The 14641-nt window shown below is 43.5% G+C and overlaps 1 protein-coding gene across 15 annotated transcripts in view; it reads right to left on the bottom strand.

The window, feature by feature from the left end:
- Positions 1-14641, bottom strand: part of ABI2 (abl interactor 2) — a 1586546-nt gene that overhangs the window by 1296341 nt on the left and 275564 nt on the right. For 14 of the 15 annotated variants that reach the window (XM_069615533.1, XM_069615538.1, XM_069615531.1 and 11 more), the window contains exon 2: positions 7105-7272. The exons of the other annotated variant lie outside the window; for it this stretch is intronic. In XM_069615533.1, the coding sequence (XP_069471634.1) occupies positions 7105-7272 (168 nt within the window). The remainder of the gene's footprint in view (positions 1-7104; positions 7273-14641) is intronic. 15 annotated transcript variants of the gene reach the window in all.

Genomic DNA, 14641 nt, shown 5'->3' with positions numbered 1-14641 from the left:
GTTGGGTGGAGAGGGAAAATGCAGCAGTAACCCTGTTACCGTTGCATTTACCACTCCGCCCAATTCAGAGTATGGCCCTACCTCGACGCATTCACCTCCAGGGAATGCGCCAGCAGTATGGGCATTTTCGGCGCTATTACCGCTGGCAGTATTAGCGCCACCTATCTCCATAGGGCCCAATGGAGCCAATGGGGATTTACCGCCTTACCACTACTCTTGATCCGGTGCAAATTGCGCTGGACTGAGTAGCGGTAACGCTAATTGCGTTGAGCGGCATCCCGGCACAATTACTGCTGGGATACCACCGAACTTGTGATGGTGGAGCTTGTAAAATCACAAAACTTCAGCCCAGTGAGCATGCAGGCAAAGGATGATCGGATTTTCTAGATCGTGCACATTGCAGTGCGCAGATAAGCGAAATAACTAACAATATGCTGCACATATTTTGCTGACAGACACCTGCTGATGTAAAACCTATGATGTGCAGTTATATAGAACGTAGTAATTTTAGAAACAAAATTAGAGAGCTAGGTAATATATAGGCAACAAACAATTCAAACCAACAAATTCCCATCTGGATGGCGAATGAGAACACATGAACTGGAAAGAGGTGGCTTTTTGATCAAGAGACAGAGAAACAGTAAACTGCACACGTGTTCCCCAAAATGCAGACCTTCTCGGGGGAAACCACCTTATGGATTTAAAGATGGATCGGAGATACCAGCCTGTGGGGCACAGTTGAACAGCGGTGGGCTTGTTTGAGTCTCCATTTTTCCTGTGAAGATATGATCCAGGAAGCGAGAAAGGGAAGATGGGTCATCAAAGTCCATGGATCTGCCTTTATGGTTGATTTTACATCTGCTGGGGTATAGACTCCCATATCGTATGTTCAACTATCACATCATAGGCCTGAGGTCCAAATACATAATTCGGACCTACTCCGGGAACATGGAGGTATAGAGCATGCAGGGGCGTGTCCCCTGCCGCACACATTTTCTTTGTTAGAGCGGACACAGACCTACGGACTCCGCGCAGATAGCATAAGGATTTGTATTTACATGCTGGGACTACCAGAGCTGTGGCCCTGCCAGTATAAGTTCCTGTGTAAACAATAACGTAGAGTTAGACTTTTTCCATTTTCTCGTGTGTGACTGTCGGTCACAGAGACATCAAAATTGCGCGCACCTCATGAGTGCTCGTTGAGAGAAGTTAATTGGGGCCTGCTCTTACCCATTTGGACTTTTCTGGGTCCCATTACATTGCTGTTGCCTTGGAATTTTGGACTCTGGTACACTTTGGGAAGCCTACACTGAACGGACAATGTAACCTGTATGCAGAGCCTTACTGGTAGCCGTTTTTAATATTCATTATCGTTCCTAAAAGGTTTTATTTTCTTTTTTCTTTATATAACTTAGGCTCGTGGCAAACCCCACCCACACCAATTACACCAAAAGTACTATATAAGCAAGGGCTGCATGCATCTCGGGAGTGCTCGGCGAGTGCTCTTGGATGGTGGAGGTGGCGTTGTGGGTTTCGATTTATACTTTTAATCATTCCTCTCAATGCCCTTTTAAACTGCGATTCAGCCATCTGGTGTTTAACTTTAACTGTATTCTGGACTGCAAGCAAATTCTGATATTTCACTCTTTGGAACAAGGAGTCCAAGACCAGGCTCTGGATGGCGGACGTCTATACTTTAAAAACAGCGATGCCCGGGAAGGCCCCCCACTATGGTTTGAGAGATCCCATGGCAAAGCCTCAACTCAGTAAATCAGCCCCGTCAGCTCTGGATGGGAAAAAGAGATGCAGCAGAGGGCAAAGCCTCTAACCGGGGACATAAGAGGTTTGCGGGCCAAATCGAGGGACCTAGCCACGGCAGGGGCAGCGGTGGCTTAACCGCAGACATACCCGCAAACTTGACTATGAACAGTGCAGGCATATCTGACACATGTATCGTGGCGGGTCTAACAGATGGATCAGCACGTTCGTACGGAGCTTGCTACAGGTTTAACCCCTATGCTATCCAGGCTTGTGGTGGTAAAGGGACCAGAGGTTTCGGATATGGAAATTGGGGCTCTACACTCAACCAAGGTCCAGGTTCACTGTGCGGGTGATTGGGGGGGGGGGGGGTATGTCATTGGTTACCCCGGCATCAAATCTTGAAACAATAATAGAGCCTATAAAAGGTGTGGGGTTGCAAAACGAACTCCCTTTGACTAGGCGAGGGGGCGAGCACCTCATGCAGGACTAGAAAGGACATAAGCTGTACTATTAAGAGGCTCCCCTAGTGAGGGGGGTGCAGCGGGTGAGGTGGTGGAGCTGGTCTTTCTGCCACCTCGAATTCCATCTGAGCAGAACCTTTTGCGATCTCCTATTTTGTACCCGGACTCCTCAACAACCTCCCCCTCCGAACTGTCAGTTTCGTTTGCTAATCCCACACCTGGAAGGTTGTTAGGACCAATGCAGGGCAACTCAGTGGCTGCCGACTTAACACTAGCACCCATGAACACAGCTTTGCTGGCATTGACGACACTATACTAAGGATTGGATAAAAACATGCATCAGCATTTAAAAATTGCGAAGGAGACACTGGCTAAAGTGTCATGGTAGGGTGCAGGGTAGCCAAGCCCCTAGTTGGGTGTTAGTGGATACCCGGCAGGCCTATGCTACATGGATGAATGAAGCAAGTGTTTAAGTTTTCCCAGGGGACGAATTGAAAGAGGGGAAAAGTAGAGGGAAAGCCTACGAGGAGGGGAGCGCAGCTGTGACTTTAATACTTTCCCTGCCCCTCCCCCCACTCATCCAGTCTCTTGCTCCTCCTTGCCCCTTCTCTCCTCCCCCTCTACCCCTTCTCCGGCCTCTCCCTCCTCCTCTCCCTCTTACGCCCCCCCTATATGCTCTGTTGCTCTTACCGGGGTGTCCTACATTGTCCCTCCACCTCCAGTAACAGACACACTAGCATTAGTCCAAACTAGGGGTATACCGAACTTCGGCTTCGAGTAAGTACTCGGCCAAATTCGGGCTGAAAAAAAAGCTATTCGGCTCCGGCCAAATAGTTTCTTGCTATTCGGGGCTCTTGCCGAATACATTGAATAGAATGCAACATGAACTCAGAAAGGCAAATAGAGTTCAGTTTGCAAAACTGAATAGAATTAGACCACACGCTCTATCACACAGCTGAAAAATATCTTATATTGTAATGTGCTCTTTAGGGCATGTTTTGTTACAGATTCTTAGACAATAAAGGTGCTCACCTTTTATACTTATCCTGTAACAATAGAGGAGCATCTTTTCTTTTGGCAAATGTTTACATGCAATGTGCACTTTTTTCAGTTGGAAAAAACAAACTAAAAGAAATGTGCATAGATACTTTCAGTTGCCGTCATGTCACTTCCCATTGTGTACGTCATAGTCCCCCCTTTTCTTTTTTCAGTTTAACATTATCTGATATTTTATCAGGAAATTATAAGTTGCATATGTGTGTATTGCTGAGAAAGAGTGGCTAGGATAAGTGAAAAGTGAGCAGCATTTGTTTTGGTGCGGTGAATAGTTGTGAGATGGAGTTCACACATTTCAGATTTCCTCTTGACTTGTGTGCTGCATGAGCTGACATGAACCATTTTATACATTCCAATGTGAGCTGCAAAGAAGTTTCGACACTATCACATCGACTGGATAGAGTATGCAATGCATCTGATTCACAAAGGCAGTCCTTTTGTATTTGTGAAGCCTCCTACTTTAACTGGCACTGAATATGCAACAATCTTCTGTACATTTGGTCCCTTCATTTTGGTTAAATCTGCTTTATTTCTGGCTTTTATACTTTAAATAAAGATGCTGCATAAACTACAATGAAGATAAATAAAAGTATAGAATGCATTTAAAAAGGTGCTTTATTTGATTTTTAATAAGTGTGTTTTTTGAAGTTTGGAACATCATTTATTAAATAAAGCAACTATTTGGCTTCATATTCGGCTTCGGCAGAATAGTTGACAAACTATTCGGTATTCGGCCGAATACTAAATATGCTATTCTGTACAGCCCTAGTCCAAACTGAACAAGAACCTACATTTGGAATATTTAACATGAAGAAAGGCAGGGGAAAGCCTCCTCCGCTTGTGATGAAGCCCAAGAACCAAGGCACACTTAAGACATCCAAATCTGTTAACTGTTTAACAGCCAATTACATTTTTACGGCTTCAGGAGGGAGGCGGGCCTATTGTGAGATGCAGAGCAGTCTGAGTCCAGGTGCAGTCGACTTGCCTAGACTGAAGAAGAGGGAGCCAGTCCATGTGTGTGTCATGGAGGAGGCCCTACCTACCCCATTAGCCCTCAAGTAAGTTACCAAAATAACTTTTAGTAGTTAACTCATTTAGTAACGTTAGTAAGACCCAACAGACAGAAAGCAGGGTTACGGCCCACAAGGGCTGTGTGGGGAAGGGGATTCAAACGGGACTAGGGAATGCAATTCGGAAAAAGATGGAGGAATTCTTATGTGTTTCCCCTGCAGTGTCTACTTAGCCTGGTGATAGTGGACATTGTCAAATTCCGATATTACAGTGCTAGAATTCGTAATTTTACTATTTATAAAGCTGGGCCCCAAATGCGCGCACAAACATTTCGTCAGCAGTACAGTTAAACTGCTCCTAGGCTAGGGTCCCACTCGGTCGAGTGGTGGATATTTTGAGCGTGCACCAGAGAACCATGTTGATCAGTAGTGACGAAAAGAAAACGGGTCTCTCAATTTGTGCAGAAATGGCTTGTTTGAAAAATTAGCCATTGCTGCTCATATGACGAAGAGTTAGTGCTTTCAGTTAACTTCTTGAAGGCTATAAATCAGCACGGAATCCTGTACTGCTTTCTTAGTGAACAATCTCGGTTGTGTATGGGCATTGGGCAGTGAGCACTTTAAATGTTTTACTGAGGTACAGTTAGGGCTTATACTGAAAAGCATAATGTTAACGGGTTGTGGTGAATGTTTCCCTTCAGTCCATACCAGCTACACGCTACACAGAAAAACATTGCTCAACGATGCCTTTTTTCCATTCTAAATGATCTGCTAGGCTCAAGGACAGAGTGAGCTGGCATTCTCTCTCCCTATGCTTTCCCAGCTGGTGCATGTGATACCTGCGGATACCTGCGGGTTTAGTTTTAAAAAAGTATGTGTACACAAGGGTTTTTGTCTGTAGGTGTGTGTGTGTGTCAACGAGAGAGTTTATGTTGTTTTAATGCACGTGTAAATGAGCATATGTATGTTGTATGGTTGCCAGTTTGATAGAGTTTATGCTCTATGAATTCATGCCTTTGCATGTGTGCTGAGCGATGAAACGGGCGTGATTTTGAGGGTGTCTCGGCAGTGAGGGAACATTTTGTGCAGCGACAGTCAATCTGGATAGGTTTTCTCAAGGGCAAGGATTTTTGTGGCGGGGGAATCAAGGATGGCCCCATCAAGAGTGTTTGGACATGGCTTACTGGTCTACATTGGTGTACCCAATCTAGAAACGTTTTCTTACTGTGGTATGGCATTCTTTACAGGAAAAGCCAAGAAGAATGTGGTCTTATGTGAGGCCAGTGGCATATATTATATTGGAAGAAACAGCATGGGCATATTTTCTTACAGTATTGCAAACTGTGTGGCTTTTTGCCAAATGTTTCAGTGTGTAAAAAGCACCATTTAAAACCATTATTTTGAAAATGATCTGGGGGGGGGGGGGGGGAAGACTGGCAGTGATGTTTTCTTCTACGCTCGGTCACTCTCGCATATTTGCTAGGAACATTTACACCACACCAATAAAGAAAATGTAAAAAAAAAAAAAATCAGCTGACATGGAGCTTAGAGGAAGCTCCAAATACCATGCTCTCTGCTGGACATTAAGCGTGTGTGCGTGTGTGTGTGTGTGTTAGCTTAGCTCATATCACCTTGGTCCAAAGGTCTACAATGGCGCTTTGTCACATTCCTCGCCATATGCTTGCCCATGCCCGGTTCTTCGGCTTTCAATGTGGTTGTTCACAGTCATCAACCGTTTCACAAGCTGTGCATTATTAAATGTCATCCTATCTGTGATGCACACAAATGTTAAATTGCAATCTTCTCTGAACATCCAGTCCTCCCCACATTCCAACTGCCATTACACTATGTGACAACTCCTCCTCACAAACTCATCTACCTCACCAAAGCCTTGTCGGGAAAGCAGAGTCTTCCCGAGGTCGTGCAAACAAGTGAAGAGTCCACTCGCATGACTCCAGATGGTGTGTGTAATTCTGGACCATTTCAAAGCACGCAGAGCAGAATGCCTCCACAACATCATAGAGACCACAAGGCCATTACTCTGTTTGCCATGTGTGCCACTTCCCCCACCTCCCTCATGGGCCATGTGCAAACCGGCCAGAGACCAAGGCACCCGAACTCAATGAAAGAAGTAAACGGAACAGGAAGGACCAAGTCAAAGGTGGCAGGCTGCCATAAACATTTCAAAAGGCGAGACAAATACATATGCCTCTTCCGGCCCCTACCCCAAATGTCTTCATGTGCTTAAGCATATTGTTTATGGCAAGAGCACCAGGGGGCTGGTGGTGATAGTGCGCGGTACAAATGTCCTTTAACATTAACATACTACCTCTCCTTAATTTTTACTATGGGACTTTGGCATGATGTGTAATGTAGTGAAGAGTTGTTTTCTTCGATCTTTTACTTAATGTTGCAAAGTACACCCTTATGTCTAATGTCCTCCTTTTCAGCTATGCTATTGTGCTGCATTCAAATAAGTAACTGAAAACGCCATAACAACTATTCCACTTAATCCAAGGATGCACTTTGTAGAATCCATGCAGTTTAATATGTATTTTTCGCGTCTAAGAGCATGGGCAGTCTTTGAACTGGCTACATTTCTGGTCAACATTCTTATTTGCCAAGAACAATAAAATACTGTATAGAAAAGTGTGTCCAATACCAATTACAAGCTTCTAAACGAAAAACTGAAATTATTTAACTAAATTACGGTTGTTCTCTTTATAACGGTTGAGAAAATACAGTGATTAAACAAATGGAGCAAGACAGCCCAGTTTCTCAGAGCTGAGTGTTCAAATGTGCTAATGAAGCCTTACCTGTGAAATGTGGTTGATTGATGATTCCATCCGTCGAAGCTGAGACGCCTGGATATCCAGCATCTGGAGTACATTGTTGGCTAGTGTGTTAATCAAATAAGCTACACTTGCTAACGACTGAGTAGTGTAGGCTTTGGTTTCTTCAAGGGCTCGATGTTTATCCGCTGACTAGAAGTAAAACATTTTTTTAAAGTCAGTAGAGACACTACTAAATTCATGTCACATTGCATGATTATCGCTGCATTTATGAAGTAGAGCACAGCCGTGACAATTACAAGATGCTGGAAGTACCAGCAGAACACATGCATGTTGATGCTGCACTCACAATGACTCGATTCAGTCTCGGCCATCACATCAACAGCAACAAAATTCACATTCCTGCAACAATGGCGCTGAAACTGGGTAAGTCATTAAGCTCTTGCTTAAGGAATAAAAAGCTCTGTGCAGAAAAAAAATGGACAAACCTCAATCTAATGATTATGAAATACATCAAAAAACAGCGAGAAGAGGAAACCTTTCAAGACCTGAAGTAGTCAAGAGGCAGACCACTGCACATGAAACCTCATGATAGCGGTTAAGCTCACTCTCTAGTTGTATGCATTGCTTGACGAAAAACTGGGCACAATTATTTTGCTTGTTTTTTATGTTACCAACGGAATGTAGATGGTGGATTGTGGTCAGGCAATTGGTGGGGTTGAGAGAGCCTGGGGGCTTACCAGGGCTTTCCCCCTGCAATCTGGTGTAAAACATTTGAGGGAAAATATCTTTGAGTTTATTTCGAGCAATAGAGTTACTTTCCATATACTATGACATTTTGACAGCGCTCGATACCATGGACAACATCAATTAATAGCTGGAGTCATTAAAACTTAAAAAATAAATCACCACAAAAGGCATTCACAATCTTCAAAAGGACAGGCACATTACAAATGGCAAGAGCTAAACTCGAACTGGAAAATGTTTTTATGCAAACTCCTATCAATCATGCTACCAGTATTTCTGAATCCATTTCAAGAATAAAAAAATGTACAATGTTTTAACTTCTACGCAATAACTGAATTAGCGAAGATTAAACTGCACTAAAATCACGAACAAAATCCCATATTCCAAAGCCAAAATGAAACTGGAAAAATTAAAGTACTCCTTTGATAGACTCAACAGCCTTCAGAGGCAAAAATCTAAAGTGTTCAGGTGCACAAACGCCTACCAAAAGACTATAGTTGAAAGTAAGAACCAGGAAATAAAATGTTACTCACCCTAGTGATTACTGTACTACCAGTCCTTTGTCCCTTCTTCCATACATAGAAGCATATTCCATCATACAGGGACAGGACCAGAGTGTCCTTTGAATCACCAAAACAATGTTCACTTTATTTTTACATGAATCTGGGATAATACGCGCCTATGCTTCCATCAGCTTTTTACTTCAGTCCTTTTGCGATTGTCTATGCTGTGCCGGACTGATGACTGTTTTAGACGTGAAGGAGGGCAGGCGCATTGAGAAAAGCCAACTATAGTCTGAGACCACAGTAGTCACCACGGTCAATAAGCACAGTAGTCACCATGGTCAATAACTTTCTAACTCTTATGTCCCGTCCCCTTTCCGCCAGAATTAAGGGAGACGCGAAAGCACTGAATTAAATAGGGATAATCGCTTTATGTCTAATGAGCCAAAAAATGCTTTCTAGCCAGCCTGCCCTAAAAGGCATACGCTCTTGAGCTGCCTTCCATGCAGTAATGCTTGTAGAAAGATGGCGAAACCCAATTGGAGGCTTAGGCATAACATCCCACGGGGCACGCCTTCAGAAGTCACTGATGCTTCCTTTGATCAAATCACTTGGGCATGAAGCACCTTAGAAAGTGATCCATTTGGAAGAATAGCTTACCACAAGATATGACACGATCTAGCACATAGTAGCCTTAGAAGCCTTTGTTGGACCACCGAACATAAACAGGCATCCTGAAGAGCGATTCTTTGGTCCTATGAAGGCAGAACTTGAAAGCCCTCCACCCAAATAGATTATGCAATGTTTTCATGCATCTGAAAAGAGATTGGGAAGTAACAGCCACCAGAAAAGCTGTCTTGCAAGGAACTAGTTTAATGTTAGAAGGCATAGGCTCAACAGGTCTATGGCTAAGAGCCACAAGAACAAAGCTTAGATTCCATTGCACATGCTGTAACCTCCTCAGTGGGAAACGATGCAATAAGCCGGTAAAGTGGCATTTCACCAGTGGATTGGCCAAAGATAAACAAGAGACATCCAAATTTCCATGAGCGTCTACAGCTGCCAGGTAAATGCTACAGGACTCAAATGCAGGCTTGAGGTGGCCTGTTCCGAAATGAAAGACACAACATAACCTAATGAGCACACTAGGACGTTCATTTACTTTTCAAAGCACCAGTACCAAAATCTTTGATACTGGTCATGTGACTTTCCGCAAGATATCCCAAAATGAGCAGCTCAAGAGCCAGGCTGCTGAAGACATCGGTTGTGTGGAGGGGTACATCCCTCCATCTGAGATAAGAGATCCCTCCTGGAAGGTAGGCACATTGGAGGGAATGTTGTTGGCAACAGGTCTGAGAACAAGTGCATGACTGGCCACCATGGGGAAACCAGAATGAGATTGCAAGTTGGTATCTCCCCCAACACTTCAGCAGAGTCCATTGGATGAGACAAAGAGCAAGGAAAGGATAAGTAGACATTCCCTTCTGGGAAATTTCTAGGACATCCTCCAGAGACCCCATGTATAATCCCTCTGAGGAAGACAAGAGGGCTCAGCCTGTTTGGTTGAGAAGCAAACAGATCCACGTGGTGCAGACTCACACCAATTAAACAAGCCCATGAGTACTTCCTAAAGGAGGTACTCCTGCATGGTTCGCTGAGCAAAGACAACGCAGAGTCTGCTTCATTGCATGAGCATGGGTGGTCGAGATCCTGTAGAAAATAAAACCTAATATATGGCCCACTTTCACAGCTCCACTACCAGAAAATCCAGAGGGAGATCACTGGATCCCCCCCTCCACCCCATCCCCGTTTGTTCACATAGCGTTCCATGTGATAACATTGATTACAAAACCTAATTCTAGCGAACAGTCCTTTTGCTCCGCATAAACAACTCCACCAACTTTTTTTTACATTTTATTTTATCGTGCCATAGCCAACATTTGACTTAACACTTACAAAGTATTACATCCAAAGAAAATAAAATTGAAACATTTCAATCAATTTACACACTCCATTTCCTAAATGATTGACTTAAAACACCACCACAAACTCTGAAATATGAGAAGGAGGAGAAAGGTATAAATGAAGACGAAAGAAAACATATATTTCTAAAAAAATAAAACTATTTAGACTCCTAAAGACTGCATTTCGCATGAATTAATCCATTAAACACGACACAAAAAACCAAGTGGAAGAAACTAGTTCATCCCTCAACTCCTATTAACCTTCACTTCACTTCTCTCCTCATTAGATCTCAATCGTTGATCAGATTAAGTTCCCTCAGAGCTCTAACAAGTTCCATTGAGAGAGCAGATTCCTGACAATAGGATAATCTCCCCAAAATGTGTTGGTATTTAGCCAGGAGGCATGATGGACAAACCTACCAAATCTTCTTGCCATCATACTCCAGGTACCCGGGCAATTAGATAGTAAGTGTTTAGATGTCCGAATATCGTTGTTATAACACTTATCACACCTCGCTACTATTTTCCCTTCACCATCTCTAGTGGCCATAATCTCTAGAGTTTGGAGTAGGTTTAAACAGAATCTTAGGACAGCTAATCCAAGACGAAGATCCAGTGACTTTTTTTTTAGATAGGTAGGGACCATTGACAGCTGCTTATCAAACACTGTAAACGAGGCAGACCTATTTGCCCTCCTCATGCCTTGTATGGTATCTATCCAATCACACTGCTTCATCTTTTCTTTCACCTTATCTGGATTCCCACGGAGGAGATCAGCATCACAACCCGCTTTTGTTAATATTTCAGAACATCTTTGCTGTAATTTAGACAAAAAAACATTTTTGCCAAGTTGCATCTCTTGCACAACTTCCTTGAATAGTGAGTTCTTGGGCTGATCTAAGAGATGTGTACAAAGTCATCCATTTCCATTGCAACCATGATATGAGTGAGGCAAGGCCTAATTCATACCGAAGGAATACAAATGGCACACAATCCGGTAACCCCAATGTACATTTCCACAGCTTGGCTTCAACTGTGTCCCATTCAATATCCATGGCTAAACAGTTATAATCCAGACCAAAAAGAACTATCGGGGCAACCTTGCCTATATAAAATAGCACTAGAGTGAGTATGGACAATTTGCAAAATTGAGTTTGGATTGTTTTCATTTGCGGGTCCCAACTTTACTATTTTTAGCTCAATTGATCGCAAGAGGTTACATTTCGTTGGAAAAGAGCCGATTGTTGCTCCCAGATAAGTTAATTCAGAGACTGTCTCAATAGGTAGTTGGTCCAGATTCCATACATAGTGCTTTACTATCCTTCTAAGTTGTTTAAATCTTAGTATCTTAGACTTCGATGGATTGATACTAAGATTATTGTTTTGCGCATAGTTCTCTAATGCAAACAGAGGCCAACCAGTTGATTTTTTTTTCTCCCAATTACAGGGGATATTAAACCTATGTCTTTCAACCACCCTGCTAAGTCTGCCATAAACAGGATGAACAGAAAAGGAGAAAAACAACCCTGTCAGATCCCTCTCTCTATCCTGATCGGAATTGTCAATAGGCCTGATCTACAAAGCCTCACCCGCATAAAGAGTGCAGCTTTCTGAGGATTGATAGTAAATTGGGGGGAATATGCCAACCATCCAGTTTTTTTCCATAGGAGGTTCCTATCAATAGTATCAAAGGCTTGGGAAAGGTCTAGCCACACCCCAAAGAGGGGAATACCCCCTTTTTGGAAGGAAGGGGCGGTCAGACAACTCAAAACCAGCCCATTAAGTGAAGTGGAAAGAGCCATTCTTAAGCCCGATTGCTGCCTTGGTAGGATGCCCTTTTTTGCCCAAACTTCCAATTGCCCTAGGATAAGACCTGTAAATATTTTACTGTCTGCATCCAAAAGGGAAATCGGACGGTAGTTCGCTGTTAACAATCTATCTCCCTTTTTATAAACAGGAATAACTATGGAATTTTTCCATGAGTCGGGGAAACTCTTCCACAGAATTATGTTATCGAATAATTTTTTTAGTACTCTTGCCCACAAGGGTGGATCCATTTTTAGGATCGAGTTACTCAGACTATTTAGTCCCACGGCTCTGGAGGTTGAGGATTTCCATATCAGCACTTCCAGATCCAAGGCAGAAAAGTCCAGGGACCATTAACTAGATGGTTTCTCTCCCCGACTATAGCATTCGGACAGACATAGACCCTAGCAAAGTGTTCACACCAAACCTGTTCTTGGATAACAGAATCCTGTTTTTGCAACCGACTTAGTTCATTCATTCCAACCAATGCCCAGAAATCTCTTGAATTTCCCCGCGAGAGACCAGATAGCCTTTTCTCCCCATCTTGCTGCAACATAAGACCCCTATGAGCTCTAAGCCAGTTTTTATAGCTGTTAAGGACTCTCTGCCCCTCCTTGAGCTGTTCCAAATCTGGGCAGTATCTTTAGCATCCCTTTTTGTATTCCAAGTTGCTTCTTTTGAACAGTTATTTCAACATTAAAAGTATGTTTGTGAATCCTGTGTGAATTCTGCGAGTTTGATTCTGCGGGGGACAAATTAGATAGAACGAGAAAGAATTCACCTGGTTTACAAAAGTTCGATAATTGTTGGTAAACCAAGCTCCTCAATTCACAATTTAACACTTTCCCCCCCGTTTGAAAACGTCTTACAGCATTGTCCGCTACATTCATAGACAACTCCTGGCCATAAAACACTGCATCGGGATCCCCCTCAAACCACAAAGTTGCCTTTAGCGTTACATGATCATCAGGGTTGCCCTCCCCTAGCTGAAAACCAGAACAAGTTTCAAAAATACATTTTGAGGCAAAGAAATAGTCAATCGTTGAAAAAGCCTCCCCTTCCCTCCAAGATGGTGCATTTGGGATATCCCCCCTGATGTTACCATGAAACATTTGTAAACCCCACTCTGTCACGAAATCTACCCAACTCCACCAACATACATTAGTACCAGTGCAATTATATAATAAAGATACTCTTCTAATATACAGGGGAAAATACTAGATTGTAGGATAACAAAATACAGATTGGTCCGCTGTGCAATTCTTTGTCGTTGTGGTGAAATCTTGTTACTTTACCTCACACAGAACATGGAGGTGGAGTTTTAGAAGCTTTATACGGAGGAGTAATGTCCTCCTTTAATTCAGGTTTGGAATCTCAAGACAAGGAGTCGTCACTGGAGTTCTGTTGTGGATACAACCTATCCCAACGTCATCTGCCGGACAAGTGAAGACAAAAAGGCATCGAAGGCAGAGGCCAGCTCAGTCCCCTAACAATCTCCAGGGAAGAGTGGGGGTGAACTGCTGTGGACTGAAACCTCTCTTCCGGTTGCTGCTCTGGAACCAGGTACCTGCATGGGAGATTGAAGGACCCACTTTAGGTGCCAGTGAACTTCATGGAGTGGAGCGCAGAACTGAATGACTCGCCTTGTCCAAAAGACTTTGCGAATGGGCTTACAACAACCGAGAACTAGCGTGGACAGTGGTGTACTGGCCTATAGGGAACTCTGGAGATTTCCTGGGAGGCCACTGCACCCTGGGTCTCTTGTTTGGCATTTCTACATTTTCTCATAGGAAAGAGGTTGGACTTGCTGAAAATGTGTAATATGGGGCCACTTTGAATATTATTTCCCCGGGCCTCTTCTGGTTCCCAGTCCACCCTTGAGCGTGGACCCCGTTTCATTGCCCCGAGAGGTCTGCAAGATAGTTTGGTTGCTTTTGACACTTTGAGCCGTCAATGGAACTGTGGTGCTGCTTATGGCACTTTATGTAACTTCAAACCGTTTGCTGCACATCTGCCATTTCAGACACCAACTTCACTTACTGAGGCAGACTGGCTAGTCGACCCTCATCAAGATATTGGGAGCAGCTCACTCTAGCGTACATTCGAATCCTGGAAGCCGATGACTCGTCTCTTACAAATGCAGACATGACCCAGCAGAGCAATTTTCTCAAATCCTACTTGACTATTCCTCAAACCAATGGAAGCCATTGTCTCAACTGCCGACTGGACCCAGCATGAGCCTGCATCATCAAACTGACAACGCCAACTGCCAATGCGATTTAATCGATTTGAATGTCTTGACATCAGCTCAATCTCAGCGGAAGCGCCTAGAGGCCCAGCTATACTGTCAAGCACCATAGACCAGATTTGACCTACTGGCAGGCCCTTGGCTGGTCTTTTGGTCATGATAAAAAATAATCTTAAAATGAAGGTAAAACAGACTATTAATCTGAATGCCTTAATTCAGATCATACTCATGGGAATAGGAGACTCGGATAATGAAGATCAAGACCTGCTGCTCTTATGGTATTCTTTGTACTG

Source organism: Ambystoma mexicanum, chromosome 9 (assembly GCF_040938575.1).
Source record: "Ambystoma mexicanum isolate Mex_15411 chromosome 9, UKY_AmexF1_1, whole genome shotgun sequence".
Lineage (NCBI taxonomy): Eukaryota > Metazoa > Chordata > Amphibia > Caudata > Ambystomatidae > Ambystoma > Ambystoma mexicanum.
This window is presented reverse-complemented; position numbering and strand designations above follow the sequence as displayed.